Source organism: Oratosquilla oratoria, chromosome 28 (genome assembly GCF_046742065.1).
Source record: "Oratosquilla oratoria isolate Oo_2021 chromosome 28, ASM4674206v1, whole genome shotgun sequence".
Lineage (NCBI taxonomy): Eukaryota > Metazoa > Arthropoda > Malacostraca > Stomatopoda > Squillidae > Oratosquilla > Oratosquilla oratoria.
Window position 1 is genome coordinate 31,824,667 of NC_134804.1, and position 16,406 is coordinate 31,841,072.

General features: G+C 40.3%; 1 protein-coding gene across 2 annotated transcripts in view; it reads right to left on the reverse strand.

Moving 5' to 3' along the window:
- LOC143040284 (uncharacterized) overlaps positions 1 to 16,406 on the reverse strand; it is a 46,906-nt gene that overhangs the window by 9,972 nt on the left and 20,528 nt on the right. For both annotated transcript variants that reach the window (XM_076211116.1, XM_076211115.1), the window contains one exon: positions 101 to 139. In XM_076211116.1, the coding sequence (XP_076067231.1) occupies positions 101 to 139 (39 nt within the window). The remainder of the gene's footprint in view (positions 1 to 100; positions 140 to 16,406) is intronic.

Sequence of the window (16,406 nt, forward strand, 5' to 3'; positions counted from 1 at the left end):
CTACAAGCTCCTCCGTGAACACTGTATGATACTAAGAGCAGCTACAAAACACAAAGAGCGGCTACAGTCAAGGCCCGTTCCTACATGAGCAGCATCTTACCTCTCACCCTTGGTGGCTGTGGAAGAATCTGCATCGTGTCTGCAACATACGATCATGCATCAGCAGGGCAAACAAACGCATGTGGTGCAATCATGGTACACAAAAGAGGAAGAGAGAAAGAGATTGAGAGCACAGACTAGTGAGAAATGTTTCCTTTGTGTCGAGACGATTTACAAATAATAACTACTACCAGTGCAAAGAGGAGGAACAGGGGTAGGAAGGATGGAAAGAATGAGCATGACTAAGGCAGCCCTACAGGTTTCATTTGATTTTAGATTCTTAATTGGCAGCCTATTATGGGCTGGTAGGTATAGCTTTTGGGGTAATCAAGAGATCTACTGAAAAATCTTAGCTATTCGACAAGAGGAAAATGATAAAGGCTAAGTAGGAATGGCAAAGGAGATGGAATACTAGGTTATACAATAATGGCTATTATTTCAAAGTCAAAATATGGCCTGGAATAGGTAAGCCTACATGTAGAAAATACCATGTAATAAAATTTTTTTTTTTTTAATAAAATTAAGGAAAACTAACATTGAAAAGGCAAACTAAAGCACTCAGGAATTTTGATTTGTAACAAGCTATGGGAAACTATGAAAGGAATGGATGGTTCTGTGCACAGACTAGCTCTCAAATTTAGTTAATTATTTTAAGCCAGATATGTGGCAAAAACAATTTGGTTCATAAATAATTTTATCTTGTTAAAATTTAACATATTTTCCTCTTGTGAAGAGAACTGTCTAGCATTAAACAGAATGAAATTCAGAATCCTTTCCAACCTTCAATAGCTATGCTTTGTTTCAAATACACCCATCCCTCGATTTAATGAACAATAGTTGGGGATGACAGTCCAATATAATAAAATTGAGACATCAGTCCAATAAATATAATAAAATTGGGATATTTTTCTAATAAATAAAATAAAATCAACACATTTACTATAATTTGATATCAGACTTAACAAGGAATGTGAATATGGGTTCTTGATATCCCATGACTGTATGGGTAGGGGGGGAGGAGGGGTTATGAAATTTATTCCGAGTTACTGGATTTTGTTCATGGTCTCCTTAATCCATTAACTGGGAGTCCACTAAATTGAAGGCCGAGTGTATCTCCTGAAATTATCATCTAGCTTACACCAGGCAAAGTCTCTCGGTCAAAGAGAAAAACCAATCCAACACTGAAGACCATGTGGGTTGGTCTTCTAGTTCTTGAGCTAATTTCAGTTAATTATCAATTCAATAATTTTTGTCAAATTATTGTATATCCATTTTATGTTCCATAATTTACACAGTATCATAGATCATAGTTGATATGTGATACTATGTATGTACATATAAATATGTACTATACTAAAGCTAATGATACTTAAGATAAAAAGCTGAAATTGATCATCTGAATGGAATTTGATGTTGAACTATATGGCACACATAAAAGAGAATGAACTTGAAAATATTCAATTACCAATGTACGTCCATGTCACATGAAGAATAATTTCATACATCTTGTGAAAGCTTCATAAAGGAGACATGCAAACAATACCAACATGACTTCAACCACAGAGACCAGTTCAAAACCAGACATATTGTCATCAGTTTCCAGGATTCTCTTCTCTTGTTAGATCTGACCACATGATCAAGGTCGACATTTTTTAATTTCTTAAAGTCTGACTCCTATGAGATATACTGATTATTAGCTCACATTTTCCTCTGTGATATCTGCTGGACATGATTATGGGGGTGCTTTCACCTAAATATTGAATTTTTATATTCAACTGGCATTTAATTTTCAATCAATTAAACAATTTGTTGTCTCCTGCAGGACATTCATTACCCCAAGAAAATTTACCACAATCATCATTGTCATCAACTGTCCACCCAGAGAGGAAACTTTGCACTATAAGTCATGTGTGAATACTGGATAACATATGTTTTGTTTTCTGTGTATGATGTTTGTATTTGGAGTATATACTATCTCGTTCCACGCCAATGTATAGATATTGTTTCAGCAATAATAAATCAAGAGATTTCTAGTGAGGGTGGGGGGTTATGATCTTATTTTCAGTAAGGTTGTAATGCCATATTATAGTGAATATCCTGATAGGGAGGGGAGTTTGTGCTGTTAAACCATATCATCATCATCATATGTCTATAGTGAAATATATATAGAATACATATTTTAGTTATATAAGACATTGAGTGGTTATAAAGACAATTTTCTAGGTTTGTATCATAGGGTGTTTGATTTAGAATGAAATTGTTTGCCCTCATAAAAAGCATTTGTTTTATACAGTACATATATATACCACAGGCCCTCTCCCTCATATATGGGGGTTAACCAAGTCAAAACACACATCCATTACATACACATCATCCCTCCTATCACAGCAACTCATGGATGAAGGTTCATCCCTAACTTCTGCCTGCCACACTGCTCAGATCATGGCAGACCTTCATGTGGTTTCCCTAACTCAACAAAAGGGTAATAGCATCCCAAATGTGGGCCACCTGATGCACCTCTAGCAATCAAACTACCATTAACCAAGCTTCCATCCCAAGGGGCATCTCCCAAGTGCCACACTCTTTTACGTACAATATTCTTCATACTTGAAAATGAAACTTTTTTTCACACAAAGATGGCACTACACCAATGCCTGTCCTCCCACAATTCCTCTTGGCAAGTGACACAGAAATAAAACTAGGTCCCTAACAGATGAAACTATATATGTGCTGTAAGCTAGGTATAATAATTGAAGAGTAAAAGATTGGACACCATGAGCACTGCTTCTTTCTTGTATATTACAATTAGGTAAATACAAGGTCTCTCATGCACAAAATACATACAATTTACACATCTTTATACAATGGAACACATGCAAATCCTGGGTCCACATAGAATACACTTCACTTACCAATACAAAAGCCAAATCTGCTCCTAGTACACAACCAAAAATATAAAAAAGAAAAATAACAAAAAACACAAACATAATACAAACAAGTATAACCAGCATCTCAAATAAAACACAAGAGACCTGCAGCAGTTCTTACACAAATAAACATGAATTAAAATGCCCTTTTCCCCTTGCAAGAGGGGTGGCCAGCCAAAGCCACAAACACACATAACACATCACACACACAACACTTACACATACATAAGACAAAACACAACACGAAAATGGACTTAAAAACACTCATACACAGTAGCACAATCTTTCCCAAGAAGATGAAATAAACTAAACAATTGCTCACATACACCACAGCAAGGCCTGGCAATTGAAGGTGTGGAGGTACTGTATCTGGCTGCATTACTTCTGACCTGGGCAGCAGATGGACAGGGATGGCTCTTCATCCACAAGAGCTAAGATAAAAGTTGGCTGGCCATCTCCCTTATGAAGGGGAAAGGGCCTTCTGGTATATGTACATACTGTATGATGTATGCATCTTGGTCAGAGTGTCTTACTTAACCAGTTGTTACCCTGGTTCTAAAGAATCAATATGGCTGCCGAGTAGTGGTTACATACACAGTAGAAGCTCTAGGCAAACTGTCCCAATGACTTCCCAATTTTAAAAGGAAGAAGGACAGACATTGATCCCTGGGAGTCTAACCAGGGACTCTGTGGGGGCAGAGTTCATCACCTCTGTCCTGGGAGATGATCTTGCATTGCCCAGCACCAATATAATCCAAAATTTCTGGACTGACTTGCATACTAAACTGGGAAGTGTCACCAGATACCATGGATCCACATGTCTCCTACAAGAGAAATCTGGGGCAACAGTTTGTTTGAGCCCATAACTCAATCAAATATTGATTAACATCATCCCTTGCTCCACCTGAAGGTGAGGTCTTAAGAGGCTGGTACTTGGTCACTGGAATAGACCACAAGTTTTCCTCTCTATTAGAACTCTGGGTTAACTCAGGGGGTTACTGGTGACTACCATGGAAACACAGGTTTCCTGCAAGAGAAACTCAAGGCAACATATTATGAATACACTGTGATTATGTTGCTGGGGTGGACTATCATCTGTATTTATCTATTCATTTATTTTAGTTCCTCTCTAGATGATCTCTTGGATAACCTGGGGGTTCATTGTTGGGTTACTGTTTTGGGGTGGTGGGCAGAATGTGAACAATTGAGAGTTCTATTACAAAGCTATTCTTATCATAAGATAAGAAAATTATATAAATCTGACAAAGGAAGCTTGCTGGACAAGTAGGTTAGGGTGTTGTTACTTGAGGTGAAGGTCAAGAGCATGGCAGTTCGAACCCTGCCACCGGTGAAATTGAATCAAAGGCATGGTTCATTAAATTCCATGCTACAAAGTCCTCTGTAAAGATCACCATCCTACTCTCCCAACAGGGGGAGTTATGTTAAATCACATCATATAAAATGTAACAGAAACACACTCAATAATGTTATACAATTCATTTGCTTAACTAATACATATATAATTTCACATATACAAAAGTAAAATGTATTTATTTATTGTATCACTGTTCACTTCTCATAGGTTAATCCAACAGAGAACAGGATACCTAGTCCCATCACCTACATCCTTCATCCATGAGGAGCTAAGATAGGATGGAAAATATGGGAGTGGAATATGAGGGAGTGGGTGCATGCTTTTGACTTGGCTATCCTCCTTATAAGGGTGAAGAAGCCCTTGGTGTGTGTATTTACCTAGTTTACCTAGTTGTATTTCACGGGAAGGAGAGCTACGCTCGTGGGGTCCCGTCTCCATATCTCATTTTATCTAGACTATTCTTAAATAGTGTGTGTGTGTGTGTATATGTATATATATATATATATACACACACACACAACAAGGTCTGTCCTGAAAGTATCCAGCCATTTATAATTTCAAGAAATGCTTCTAACCTAGGACAATGGCACCCTACTCTCCTTCAAAATAAGTCTCATTTAGACCTAACAAACTTCTCCCAGTGTCCCTTCCATGTTTCAAAACATTTTGCAAAGTCCTCTTTTGGGATCTTCATTACCTGGCTCATTGCATTCTTCTTAATTTCGTCTATGGACTGAAATCTCCTTCCTTTCAATGGTGATTTTGTCTTTGGGAAAATCCAGAAATCACAGGGAGTTAGATCTGGGCTGTTGGGGGGCTGAATGAGTTGGGTGATGGAAAGTTTTGCCAAAAATCCCTGCACAACACGTAAAGAATGGGTAGGTGCATTATCATGATGCAGGATCCAATCTCCACTAGCTCATAGCTGCAGCCGTTTTCTTCTCACTGCATCCCTCAGGTGGTGAAGAACTTCGATGTAATACTCCTTCGTTATTGTTTGGTCTTGAGGAGTGTACTTGTGGTGGACAACACGCTGATAATCCAAAAAAACCTGTCAACATGACTGACTTTGCCATACCTTTTTCAGATGTGGAGATGCAGGTGACTTCCATTGGCTAAACTGGGCTTTTGTTTCTGGGTCATAGCTGTAGACCCACGACTCATCGCTGGATATTACTTGTTTCAGGAAATTTGAGTCATTTGTAGCAGCTTGAAGAATGTCCTTCTTCTCATGGGTCAGGAGACATGGTACGAATTTTGCCACCACGAATGTCATGCCAAGATCTTCTGTCAAAATCTCTGAAATGCTTGTCCATGGGATACCAAGATCTTCTAATTCTCAGACTGTCAACTGCCAATTTTCATTGATTGCAGTCTTCATATGTTCAACATTTTCAGGTGTTCTGCTTGTTGAAGGCCTACCAGAACGTGGATCACTTTTGACAGATTCTCGGCCTTCTTTGAAGCATTTGTGCTTCACTCATTGAATCATTCTGAAATGCCTTCTTAATCATTTGAATAGTTTCCGCTGATGAATGTTTAACCCCTTCCATACGGTGCCGCACACGTAGGCGTCATGGGGAGCGAGTGTATTCGCGAGGCTGCCATATCGGCGTCTTGATTATATTTATTGTAGTCGCCCCTCCATAATGACATTCTTCCTAACTCTTTTGTAATCGCATTTTCTATGGTTGTCAAAATTCACGGGTGAAGAGAGAACGATCGATATAAGCGGTGACTATATTTTATGATACGAGTATTATTACGACACGTCGTACAGCTGGCATTGGCTGCTGCCACAGAGATCCAAGTCCATGACGCCTACGTGTACGGCACCGTATGGAAGGGGTTAAGTCTGCAACAAAACTTGACACAGATTTGCTGATCTACTCGCTCAGTCACTGTCAATACAATGGTCAAACAGTACACACCTTCACTCAACTGTGTCTGACCAGTAACTGAGTTATCACACGGGACTATGGCCACTCACGCATGCTTAGTAGGGTCTTCTCTCAAGTGTCCACAAATATTTGTTAGGTTTGCACTACCAGTTCTGCAAATATTCACAATGGCTGGATACTTTCCAGACAGACAGCATATATCAAAGGCTTTTCCCCCCTACACAGGGGGTAGCCAAAAAGAAAAAGGCATAGAAACCACTCCCACCCATTCCATTTCCTATATATTTCACTCCCCTCCACCCTCCTCCCTCCCTTATCTAGGCAACTCCTGGATGACGGGTCATCCCTGCATCCTGTCCACTGCCCTGGGTCAGAAGCAGTGTCGCAAGACACAGCACGTCCACAGCACAGCCGCTTCATAAATTCAGCGACCCCCCACTCTCCATCCCCTCATGCAGAAAAGGAGAAGACGGGGAGAAATCCCTTCGGGCTGTGTCAATTTTTTTCTCATACATATTTCCTCACCTGCCATCCCCCACCTACTCCCCCTCATGCATATATATATATATATATATATGTGTGTGTGTGTGTATATATATATACACACACACACACATGTACACCTGGTCAAGGAACGGGATATAGACAGATCAATGTTAATATTCCTCAGGTATCTGGAAGGGTACATTCGCTCAGTACGTTTGCCGCCTACAAACTTGAGGCACTGCTATGGTGTCATGTAATGAGCCAATCTCCTGGAAGACCTCCTCTGCCTTCTTGAAGAATTGTGGAAGCTGGTGTATACCTAATTATAGTATACAGAAAAGGAGCAATGCTCATTGGGTCCTGTCTCCTATTCTCTAATTTTCTAATATACCTAGATTTGAATTCATGTATGATTCCAACTTAATCTATATCTTTGATTTCTAATTACCATATTTAGATTTGAGCTCTTGTATTGTTTGAGCTTGGGTTATATCACCTTCTAAGCTATTCCACACATGGAAAGCTATTTCTTCACATCCTTTTGACATGTGGTCTTTCTTAATTTACTTCCATGAACTCTTAAAAGCCCTCCCATAATTAATCAGGAGATCTCTCCTATCAATGCAATCCATTTCCTTTAGTGACCTGAACACTGTAATTATGTCACCTCTTTCTTTCCAATTTTTCAAAGTTGGTAGACCCAGTACTGTCTTTCCTCATATGGTTTATCTGTCAAGCTGAGGACCATTTTGGTTGCTGCCTTTCGCATTCTCTCAATCTTGCTTATATTCTTCACTCTGTGTGGGGACCATACTACTGATGCAGATTCCAGTCTTGGATGTATCAGGGTTTCAATGAGTATTGTAGCATATGCTGATTGTAGCATATGCTGAGCCAAGATCAACTATAGGAGACTGTAGGACTCGGCTCAGCTCCATAGAGTGAGCTAGATAACAAGCGTTGGGAAACGCTTTTTGCTATTAATGTCCGAGCCACCCTACTGGCTCGGAACTCATGGGTAAACAAGCGTATTCTTAAACTAGTTACCTGTATAAACGAACTGGATCATCTCTATGGTGACTCAAAATTGAATTAACCTCAAGACTGCCCTAGGGCAGCATTCCTACATCCCTCAATCTTTACAAGTTCTTGAAAATCACTAGAAAAGTACTGAGTAATGAGTACTATTGGTTCATATGAACTTGCACTGCCTCAGCTGGCAAGTTGAAATGTATGCGTAATAGTGGGAAAACTTCTTCAGGAATAAATTCTAAATTGTTGAATGTGTAGGACTTAAACCAAAACTAAACAAATAGAAATTAATCCAGATTACTTTAAAAATGCCTAATTGAATTAATTAAAACTAGTCAATTATTCCTGAGAAACAAATATCATAACATGATTTCAAAACTGATTATTAGTGAACAACACCATCATAATCAAAGTTTTATGAAATTCCATTACTAAGGAATATAAAACAATTTACAGTAGCAACACTGTTTCAACATGGACCCAGCAAATTCATATGCCCTGTACTATCAACACAAACTATACTGGTGGATATTGTACTGAAATGTTAGACAATCTCAATACAGGTACTAATAAGGTCCATGTAAAAATAGTGACACTACAGAGGTTGGTACACAAAAAGTGATTTCATACTGTAATTCAGCACTTATATAACTTGGTACTGTCCACCTATGGGTATTTCAACTAATAACTATATTTAACAAATAACATGATACCCATAATTTCTTGTTAAAGGAGTGGCTATGTGTCTATTCAATAAACATGAAAAATAGTGTTTGGGAAAATGTTGGCTATAATATAAACTTTCCACATAATCATTTACCCAGTGCTTTTATTAACAAAAATATAATAAAAACAAACCAAGCACTCACTTGAAAAACCTGGCACACTTGAAGTTGTAAAATATGTGAAACCTTGTTATTTTTCCATTTTAGAAATGCTAAACGTCATAAAAAAATAAAACATGATTTTACATTAAAAAACACTAATCTATATTTCCAATATATTTCAAATATAATGAATATGACTGAACTTCATGAGTTTCTGCATTTAAAAATTAAACATCTCAGAATAAATTCAAAATAAATTACATATGATGTAGCTAACATAGTATCAATTTAGCTTGATTATTCCATCAAGCGCTGGACAATCTTTGCTATCTAATCATAAGCTTTGTTGCAGCAATAATCACTGATAATTTTGTAAATATAGATGACGTTTTTAAACAGATGTACTCTGTAGCCTCCATCCCCCACCCCAATCCACCACTGCTAGGCTGATACAATAATACAAAAAACAAGGGGGGGAATCTTGTTTAAGCTTCCGCTCCCACCATGAAGGGGGTTGGCAGATAAAATTGTAATGATGATCTTCCTTTGATTTTTCACAATTTCCTTTTCAAAAATGTCCATAATGCCTCTTCCTTTACACTTGTCCCTTACATCACCCTCCCCTCCTCCTGCTTAAACTTATGATTATATTACATCAAATTTTATTTAAAATATTTTCATTATTGTGTTTTTATTTTAGTCTTTTAATACATCAGCTGTCTGGCTCTGCACTTTTTTTTTTTTTTTTTTTTTCATAAGGTGCCAAATGCTAACAACTAGTCCAGAACAGCTTGGGAATGCAGAAGGGAATGCAGAGAACCTCTCTGGTCTAAATGGGTCATCGTACTTGTAAAAGCCATGCACGAGTCAATTAATGCAAACTGAAATGATGTCTGCATATGTTTTCTGAAAAGCCATCAAATATCTTGAAAGCATTTGTCCTAATGTTGGAAGCAAATAAGGGGTACATAACAAAATATTCAACCATCAAATTCCATAACAGAGTACAAAAAAGGCCCAAAATGTTCATTAGGTCAAACCAGAAAGCTGTGAGACAGATCCAGTACTTTTCACAGTCCATGTCAATCTATAGTGATGCAAGAGTACAAGATTATATTTCAGAAAAAGTGTTACACATGAGAATGACTGATCAAATGTAAGCAGAAGCAAACAAGCAGAAAAAAAAATTGATGCACAGCACCTTGCTCTGTGAAGATGAAAACAGCCCAGGGACAAAAGACGAGTACACCAGAGAGGCACACAAAGGACAGACATCTCACTGGGCCATTATTACGAGGAGGAGAGGGCTGCCAGCCACAGGGCACTTAAGCACAACTACCCACTAGCCTCTCCAGTCTACAAATTGCATCTCAAGAAAAGCAATGTGGTATATTGACCAATTTAACTTTATGTTCTGGGATTTCAGGTTTTATACATACGTACATATATACAAACACACCAAAGTGCCTTTTCCCTTATAAGGTGGTTGGCTAAGTCAAAGCACACACCTGTGCCATACCCATCCAAACTCATTCACCATTCATCTTACCTTCTCTCTGCACTCATCTCCAGACACTTATTTCTCATAGTCCTTTTTGTTCCATCTAGACATTTACTTACCTCCTTTCCTCTATAATTCACCTCCACATCCATCCCCTCATTCACTGTCACATATGACCACAATTATTTGAAACTCTACACTTCTTCCAGCCTCACACCCTTCAAATTTAAGTTCAACCTGCTACCATCATCACCCCTTATACATCTCATCACATCTACTTTCAAGTTTCTCTCAAACCCTCTTTCAAACTCAGCCACTAATCCTTCAGTTTCTCATTACAATCAGCCACAAGAGCTGTGTCATCTACAAATGCCAACTTTGGTTCAAATTCCATTTTCCTTTGCTCTCACTTACCAACTTCAAACTCCTGTCTGGAACTTCTTTTTACCTCCTTTACTACCCTAATCACAAATATGATGAGCAACCATGACAACATCACCCAAGCCTGATGTAGCCCTACCTTCACCTCAAATCATTCATACTCACTACTCATGAACCCTACACAAGTTCTACTAATCGTGTACAATTTCTTACTACCTTCAAGAGACCTCCCCTTCTCCAATACATCTGCAACATGCTCCATATCACTTCAATGACAACCTTGACATATACCCTCTCAAAGTCCATGAAGGACCAAAAGACATCCTTACCCTTGGCCAAAAACTTTGCACATATCTGTCTTACTGCAAATACTTGATCTATGCACCCTTTTCTCCCAACACTGTTCTTGAGTTACTCCTTCCATTTCCTTTCTAATCCTCTCAGTTATTACTCTCCCTTATACATTACTAACAACACTTTGCAGAGTGATTCCTCTAAAATTACTACATTCACACAGTACTTTAAAAAGAAAAAAAAGGAGGAATACTAGGAGAAATTGAAAGAAGCACAGGAGGTTGAAGAATAAAACACAGGAGTAAAGGAAGAATGGGTATGTTTCAAAGACAAAGTGAACAAATTTGCAAAAATGGTATGTGGGATGAACAGGATGGGAGCGAACAGATGGAAAGGCAGCAAATTGTGGGATGAAGATATAAAGGCAGAACTAGAGGAAAATAAGCAAACTTAAGATTAGTTGCAAAGTAGAACTAGGGAAGCATATGAGAGCCACAGAAAGGTGAAACGAGAAGCAACTTGCTAGATGAGGGTGGCAAAGAGGATAGCAGATGTAAAGTGGGACAGGTGTTTGATGGAGATCTTTGAAAAAGAATAAAAAGATAATTTGAAAGGAAGTTAAGAGAATGAGAGAGTAAGTCAGGTACAGATGAAAAGGATGTTATTGGAAGTGAAGGCAGTAAGGGGAAGATGGGTGGACTATTTCAGAGAATTGCTGCAAGAAAAGATGTAGTACAAAGACCACATGGGTTAGATGGTTATCATGTGGAGTATTTCATGAAGGAACAGTTATTGTGGAGAGGAGATGTGAAAATGGGGGTAGGAGTATGACAGAAAATTTTGAAAGTAATAAAAAGATGTTTTGGAAAGAAATTAAGAGAGGAAGAGGAGGCGAATCAAGTAGGGAAGAAAAGGTAAAAGGTACAGATGGAGAGTTGATAATGGAAGAGATGGCAGTGAGGGGAAGATGGGCAGAATATTTTAGGGAGTTGCTGAATGTGAAGGAAGGATAGGGAAGGAAAGATAGCTGCAGTGGGGAAATACGAAGAAAAATGAGAGTGATGAGTGAGGAGAATGGAGGAGAAATAAGGAAGGATGAGGTGAAGGCAGTTGTAAAGATGATGAAAAGCAGGTAAGGCACCTGGTCTGGATGGATGTCATGCAGAATGTCTGAAAAAGGGAGGTTTCAGTGATGGTGGACTGGTTGGTGAGATTATTTAATGTTTGCTGGAGAGAGGGTAGAGTACCGGAGGACTGGAGTAGTGCCTGTATAGTTCCTCTTTACAAGGGAAAAGGGGACAAGTGTGAATGTAGTAATTTCAGGGGGATTAGCCTGTTGAGTGTAGTAGGGAAGGCTTATGGGAGAATCTTAATTGAGAGGATTAGGAGAGGAACAGAAGGAGTAATTGGTGAGGAACAGTGTGGATTTAGGACGGGTAGAGGTTGTGTAGATCAGATCTTTGTGGTAAGACAGATATGTGAGAAAGCTATAGGTAAGGGGAAGGATGTTTTTTGGGCTTTTATGGATCTGGAAAAGGCTTATGATAGGGTAGACAGAAAGGCACTGTGGGAGGTTATGCAGATTTATGGGATAGGAGGAAAGCTTTTGGGAGCTGTCAAGAGTTTTTATGTGAGTAGTAGAGCAATTGTTAGGATTGGAAAAGGAGAGAGTGAGTGGTTTGAAGTAAAGGTGGGACTTCGTCAAGGATGCGTTATGTCGCCCTGGCTGTTCAACTTATACATGGATGGGGTGGTGCGAGAGGTGACTGCTAGGGTAGTGAGTCAGGGATTGGAGATGGTTTAAAGAAAATGGAGAAAAGTGGGAGGTGAGCCAGCTGTTGTTTGCGGACGGACACTGCGCTTGTGGCAGGGTCAGAGGAGGGATTGAGGATGCTGGTGGCAGAGTTTGGGAGAGTATGTGATAGAAGAAAGCTAAAGATAAATGTGGGTAAAAGTAAGGTGATGAGATGTACAAGGGGTGAAAGTGGCAGTAGACTGGAAGTGAACATTAAGGGAGAGCGACTGGAGGAAGTGGATAGTTTTAGATACTTGGGTGCAAGTGTAGCAGGAAAAGGTGGAGTGAAGGTGGAGGTAGAATGTAGATTGAGAGAAGCGAGTAAATGCCTTGGTGGTTTAAAGAGTGTAATGAGAAATAGACATTTGGGAATGGATGCGAAGAGGAGACTGTATGAAGGAGTGATTGTGCCAACAGCACTGTATGGGGCAGAAACGTGGAACATAAGAGAAGAAGAGAGAAGGAGTTTGAATGTGTTTGAGATGAGGTGTCTGAGAAGTATGGTGGGGGTTACTAGGCTAGATAGAGTGAGAAATGAGGAGGTGAGGAGGAGAACAGGGGTGAAAAAGGATTTGGGAGAGAGGGTTGATGAAAGAATATTAGGATGGTTTGGACACATGGAAAGAATGAGTGAAGAAAGACTAGTAAAAGAGGTTTGGACGGCTGATGTGGTGGGAGTGAACATGAGGGGACGTCCTAGGATGAGGTGGATGGATGGGGTGAAGGGGGCTTTGGGGAAGAGGGGAATGTCTGTTGAGGAAGGAAGGGAGAGGACGGAAGACAGAGGTGAGTGGAGAATGGTTGTATATGGATGATGTTGTGACTGCATGAGGAGGAATGGGCGGGGGGGTGGGGGGTGGGGTAGTATGTGTGAGTAAAATTTTGACGCAGCCCGAAGGGATTTCTCCCCGTCTCTCCTTATATGCAAAGGGGGACGGAGAGGGGGGTCGCCGATTAAATGAAGCGGCCTTGCTGTGGATGTACTGTGTCTTGCGACACTGCTTCTGACCCAGGGCGGTGGGCAGGGTTCAGGGATGACCCGTCATCCAGGAGGTGCTCAGATGAGAGGAAGGGTGGGAGGGGTGTGGAGTGTATTTAGGGATGAAATGGGTGGGAGTGTTTTTATGCCTTCCCCTTTGTGGCTACCTCCCTTGGAAGGGGGAAAAAGCCTTGGTATATAAAAGAAAAAAAAAAAATTCTATTGAGGTTGTTTAATGTGTGCCTTGGGAGGGAATTGTACCAGAGGACTAAAGAATGCAAAGTTTCATTATATGTAGGAAATAAGGGCACATATGAATGCAGTAGTTATAGAGAAATCAGTCTCTGAAGTAAAGTTGAGAAGGTATATGGAAGGATGTTAACCAAGAGGATTAAAAGGGAAATAAAAGTAACTGGGGAAGAACAGAGTGGGTTTAGGAAAGTAAGAGGGTAGATAATATTTTCATGGTAAGGCAGATTTACAAGAACTTTTTGGCCAAAGTTAAGGATGCTGTTCAGGTTTTTATTGATTTAGAGAAGATGTATGACAGGGCTGATATGAAGGTATTGTGGGATGTGTTCCCTAAGTATGGAATATGGAAAAGGATGCATGGGTCAGTGAAATTTTTTTCACAAGTAGGAGAGCTTGTAGAACAGTGGGCCAGGGTCAGGGCTGACTCTTCATCTGCAAGGAGCTAAGATAAAAGGGACAACAGATGGGTTTGGATGGGTGTGAGATGGATGAAGGGTGGATGTATACTATGGCTGGGTGAGAGCATACAGTAGAACTTGTGTTAGGGTTGGGATTGAAGAGAGTGATTGGTTTGTGATGTAGTTTCACCATGGTCTTGGATCACGTGTTGGACTCGAGGTTGTACTAGGTTTGTGTTTGATTGTTAAACAAGTAGATGGATGGAGTGGTACAGGTGGTAAGTTTGAGGGCAATGGGGAGGGTTTTGGAGCTGGTAAATGAGAATGGTAGGAACTGGGAATTGAGGGTGACACTGCACTTGTAGTTGGGTTAGATGTGGCAGAGTTTGGGAGAGTGTGTGTGAGAAAAAGCTGAAAGTGAATGGGGACAAAAGTAAGGTGATGGGATGAACAAGGCAAGAAGACAACATTGAGTTGGACATTTGTTTTCAAGGAGAGTGGCTAAAGGAAGAAGAGTTTTAAGTATTTAGGGTCACATGTAGCAGGGAATGGAGGAGTGGAGAATGAAGAGGGGAGAATGAAGAATCCCATGAGAAATAGGTATCTGGGGATGAAACCAAGGAGAGGACCATATGAAGGGGTGACTGTGCCCATAATACTGTATGGGGCACACTTGGTGTCTAAGGGAAGCAGAAAAGAAGAATTTCTATGTGTTTGAGATCAAGTGTCTTAGAAGTATGGTGAGAGTTACAAGGATGGATAGTGAGGTGAGGCACAGAGTGGGGGTGGAAAGAGAGTAGATAAATAAGGATGATCAGAAAATACCTAGATGTTTAGGGCATATTAAAATCATTAAGAAAGATTAGAGGAAAAAAAAAATTGTGAAAGGTGGAGGTGGATGGAGGGAACTTGAGAAGACAAAAAATTAAGTGGATGGATGGGGTGAAGTGACACTGGATCCAACAGAAATGGCTGTTGAGCAAGGAAGGGAGAGACAGGTGCAAGTGGAGAGCAGTTGTAAATGGATGAATAAATGATGTGGCCCAAAGGGATTTCTTCTTGTCTGCTCTGTATATTTCTCAAGTGGATGTTGGGTTGGGGAGGGCATGCAATGCAGTTGTGGGATTAAGCCAGCTTAGGCTACCAGGCCCTGCTGTGGAGGTAGTGTCTTGCTGCATAGCCTTTGACCCATGCAGAGGTGACCCTTCACCCATCAGGAGTTAAGATGGAAAGAACAAGAGATGGGTTTTGGATGAGTGTGGGCTTTCAGGATGCTCACTGGCCAAGTGGGTTATAGCATTGCTACCTGCGACAGAGGTCGAGGTGACGGCAGTTTGAACCCTGCTATGAGTGAGTTGGACCAAAGGCATGGTTCATTAAATTCCACACTACAAAGTCTTCTGTAAGGGGCACCATCCTAGCCTCCTGATAGGAAGGGGGGGGGATTTGTAACATTAAACTGAATCATTAATTACACTGGGTAACAGCCAAAAAATCGTCAGGGGTTTCTCAGCTGATTTAGACTAATTTTGGTGTTCTGAGTCCGAATATCACATTGGTTTTGCTCAATCAGGTCAACTTTTTGAGATACAGCCATAGGCCTACCTGACGAGCTATACATATGATAATTTGAAGGGTTTTGAGTTCAATCCTATTTTTCTTGAAGAATATAGCGAATTATTCATATATAAATGGTTGCTTCTGGTGTGTTTCTGTTTGAAATTGACTAATTGACTTATTTCTTTCTTTTCAGGGTATTGATATGGCTTCGGCGCGACGGTCATGCAGGAATAATCCTGACATTTTCTGCTACATTTGCGGAGAATACACGCTGTCAATGCACAGGAAGAGCATCACAAGCTTTGTGAAGTGCGCATACCAGGCTTACTTTCAAGTCAAGCTGGGTGACCAAGATAAGTCCTGGGCACCGCACACGGTGTGCATGACGTGCGTGGAATACCTCCGGTGGTGGACGAAGGGCACGAAAACTTCACTGAAGTTTGGGATTCCGATGGTTTGGAGGGAGCCGTCTGACCATGAATCGGATTGTTACTTCTGCGCCATCAATACTACTGGCATCAACCGGAAGAATCGGAGCAGCCTCCAGTACCCCGACCTTCCATCTGCCCGCCGTCCAGTTGCTCACTGTGAAGAACCTC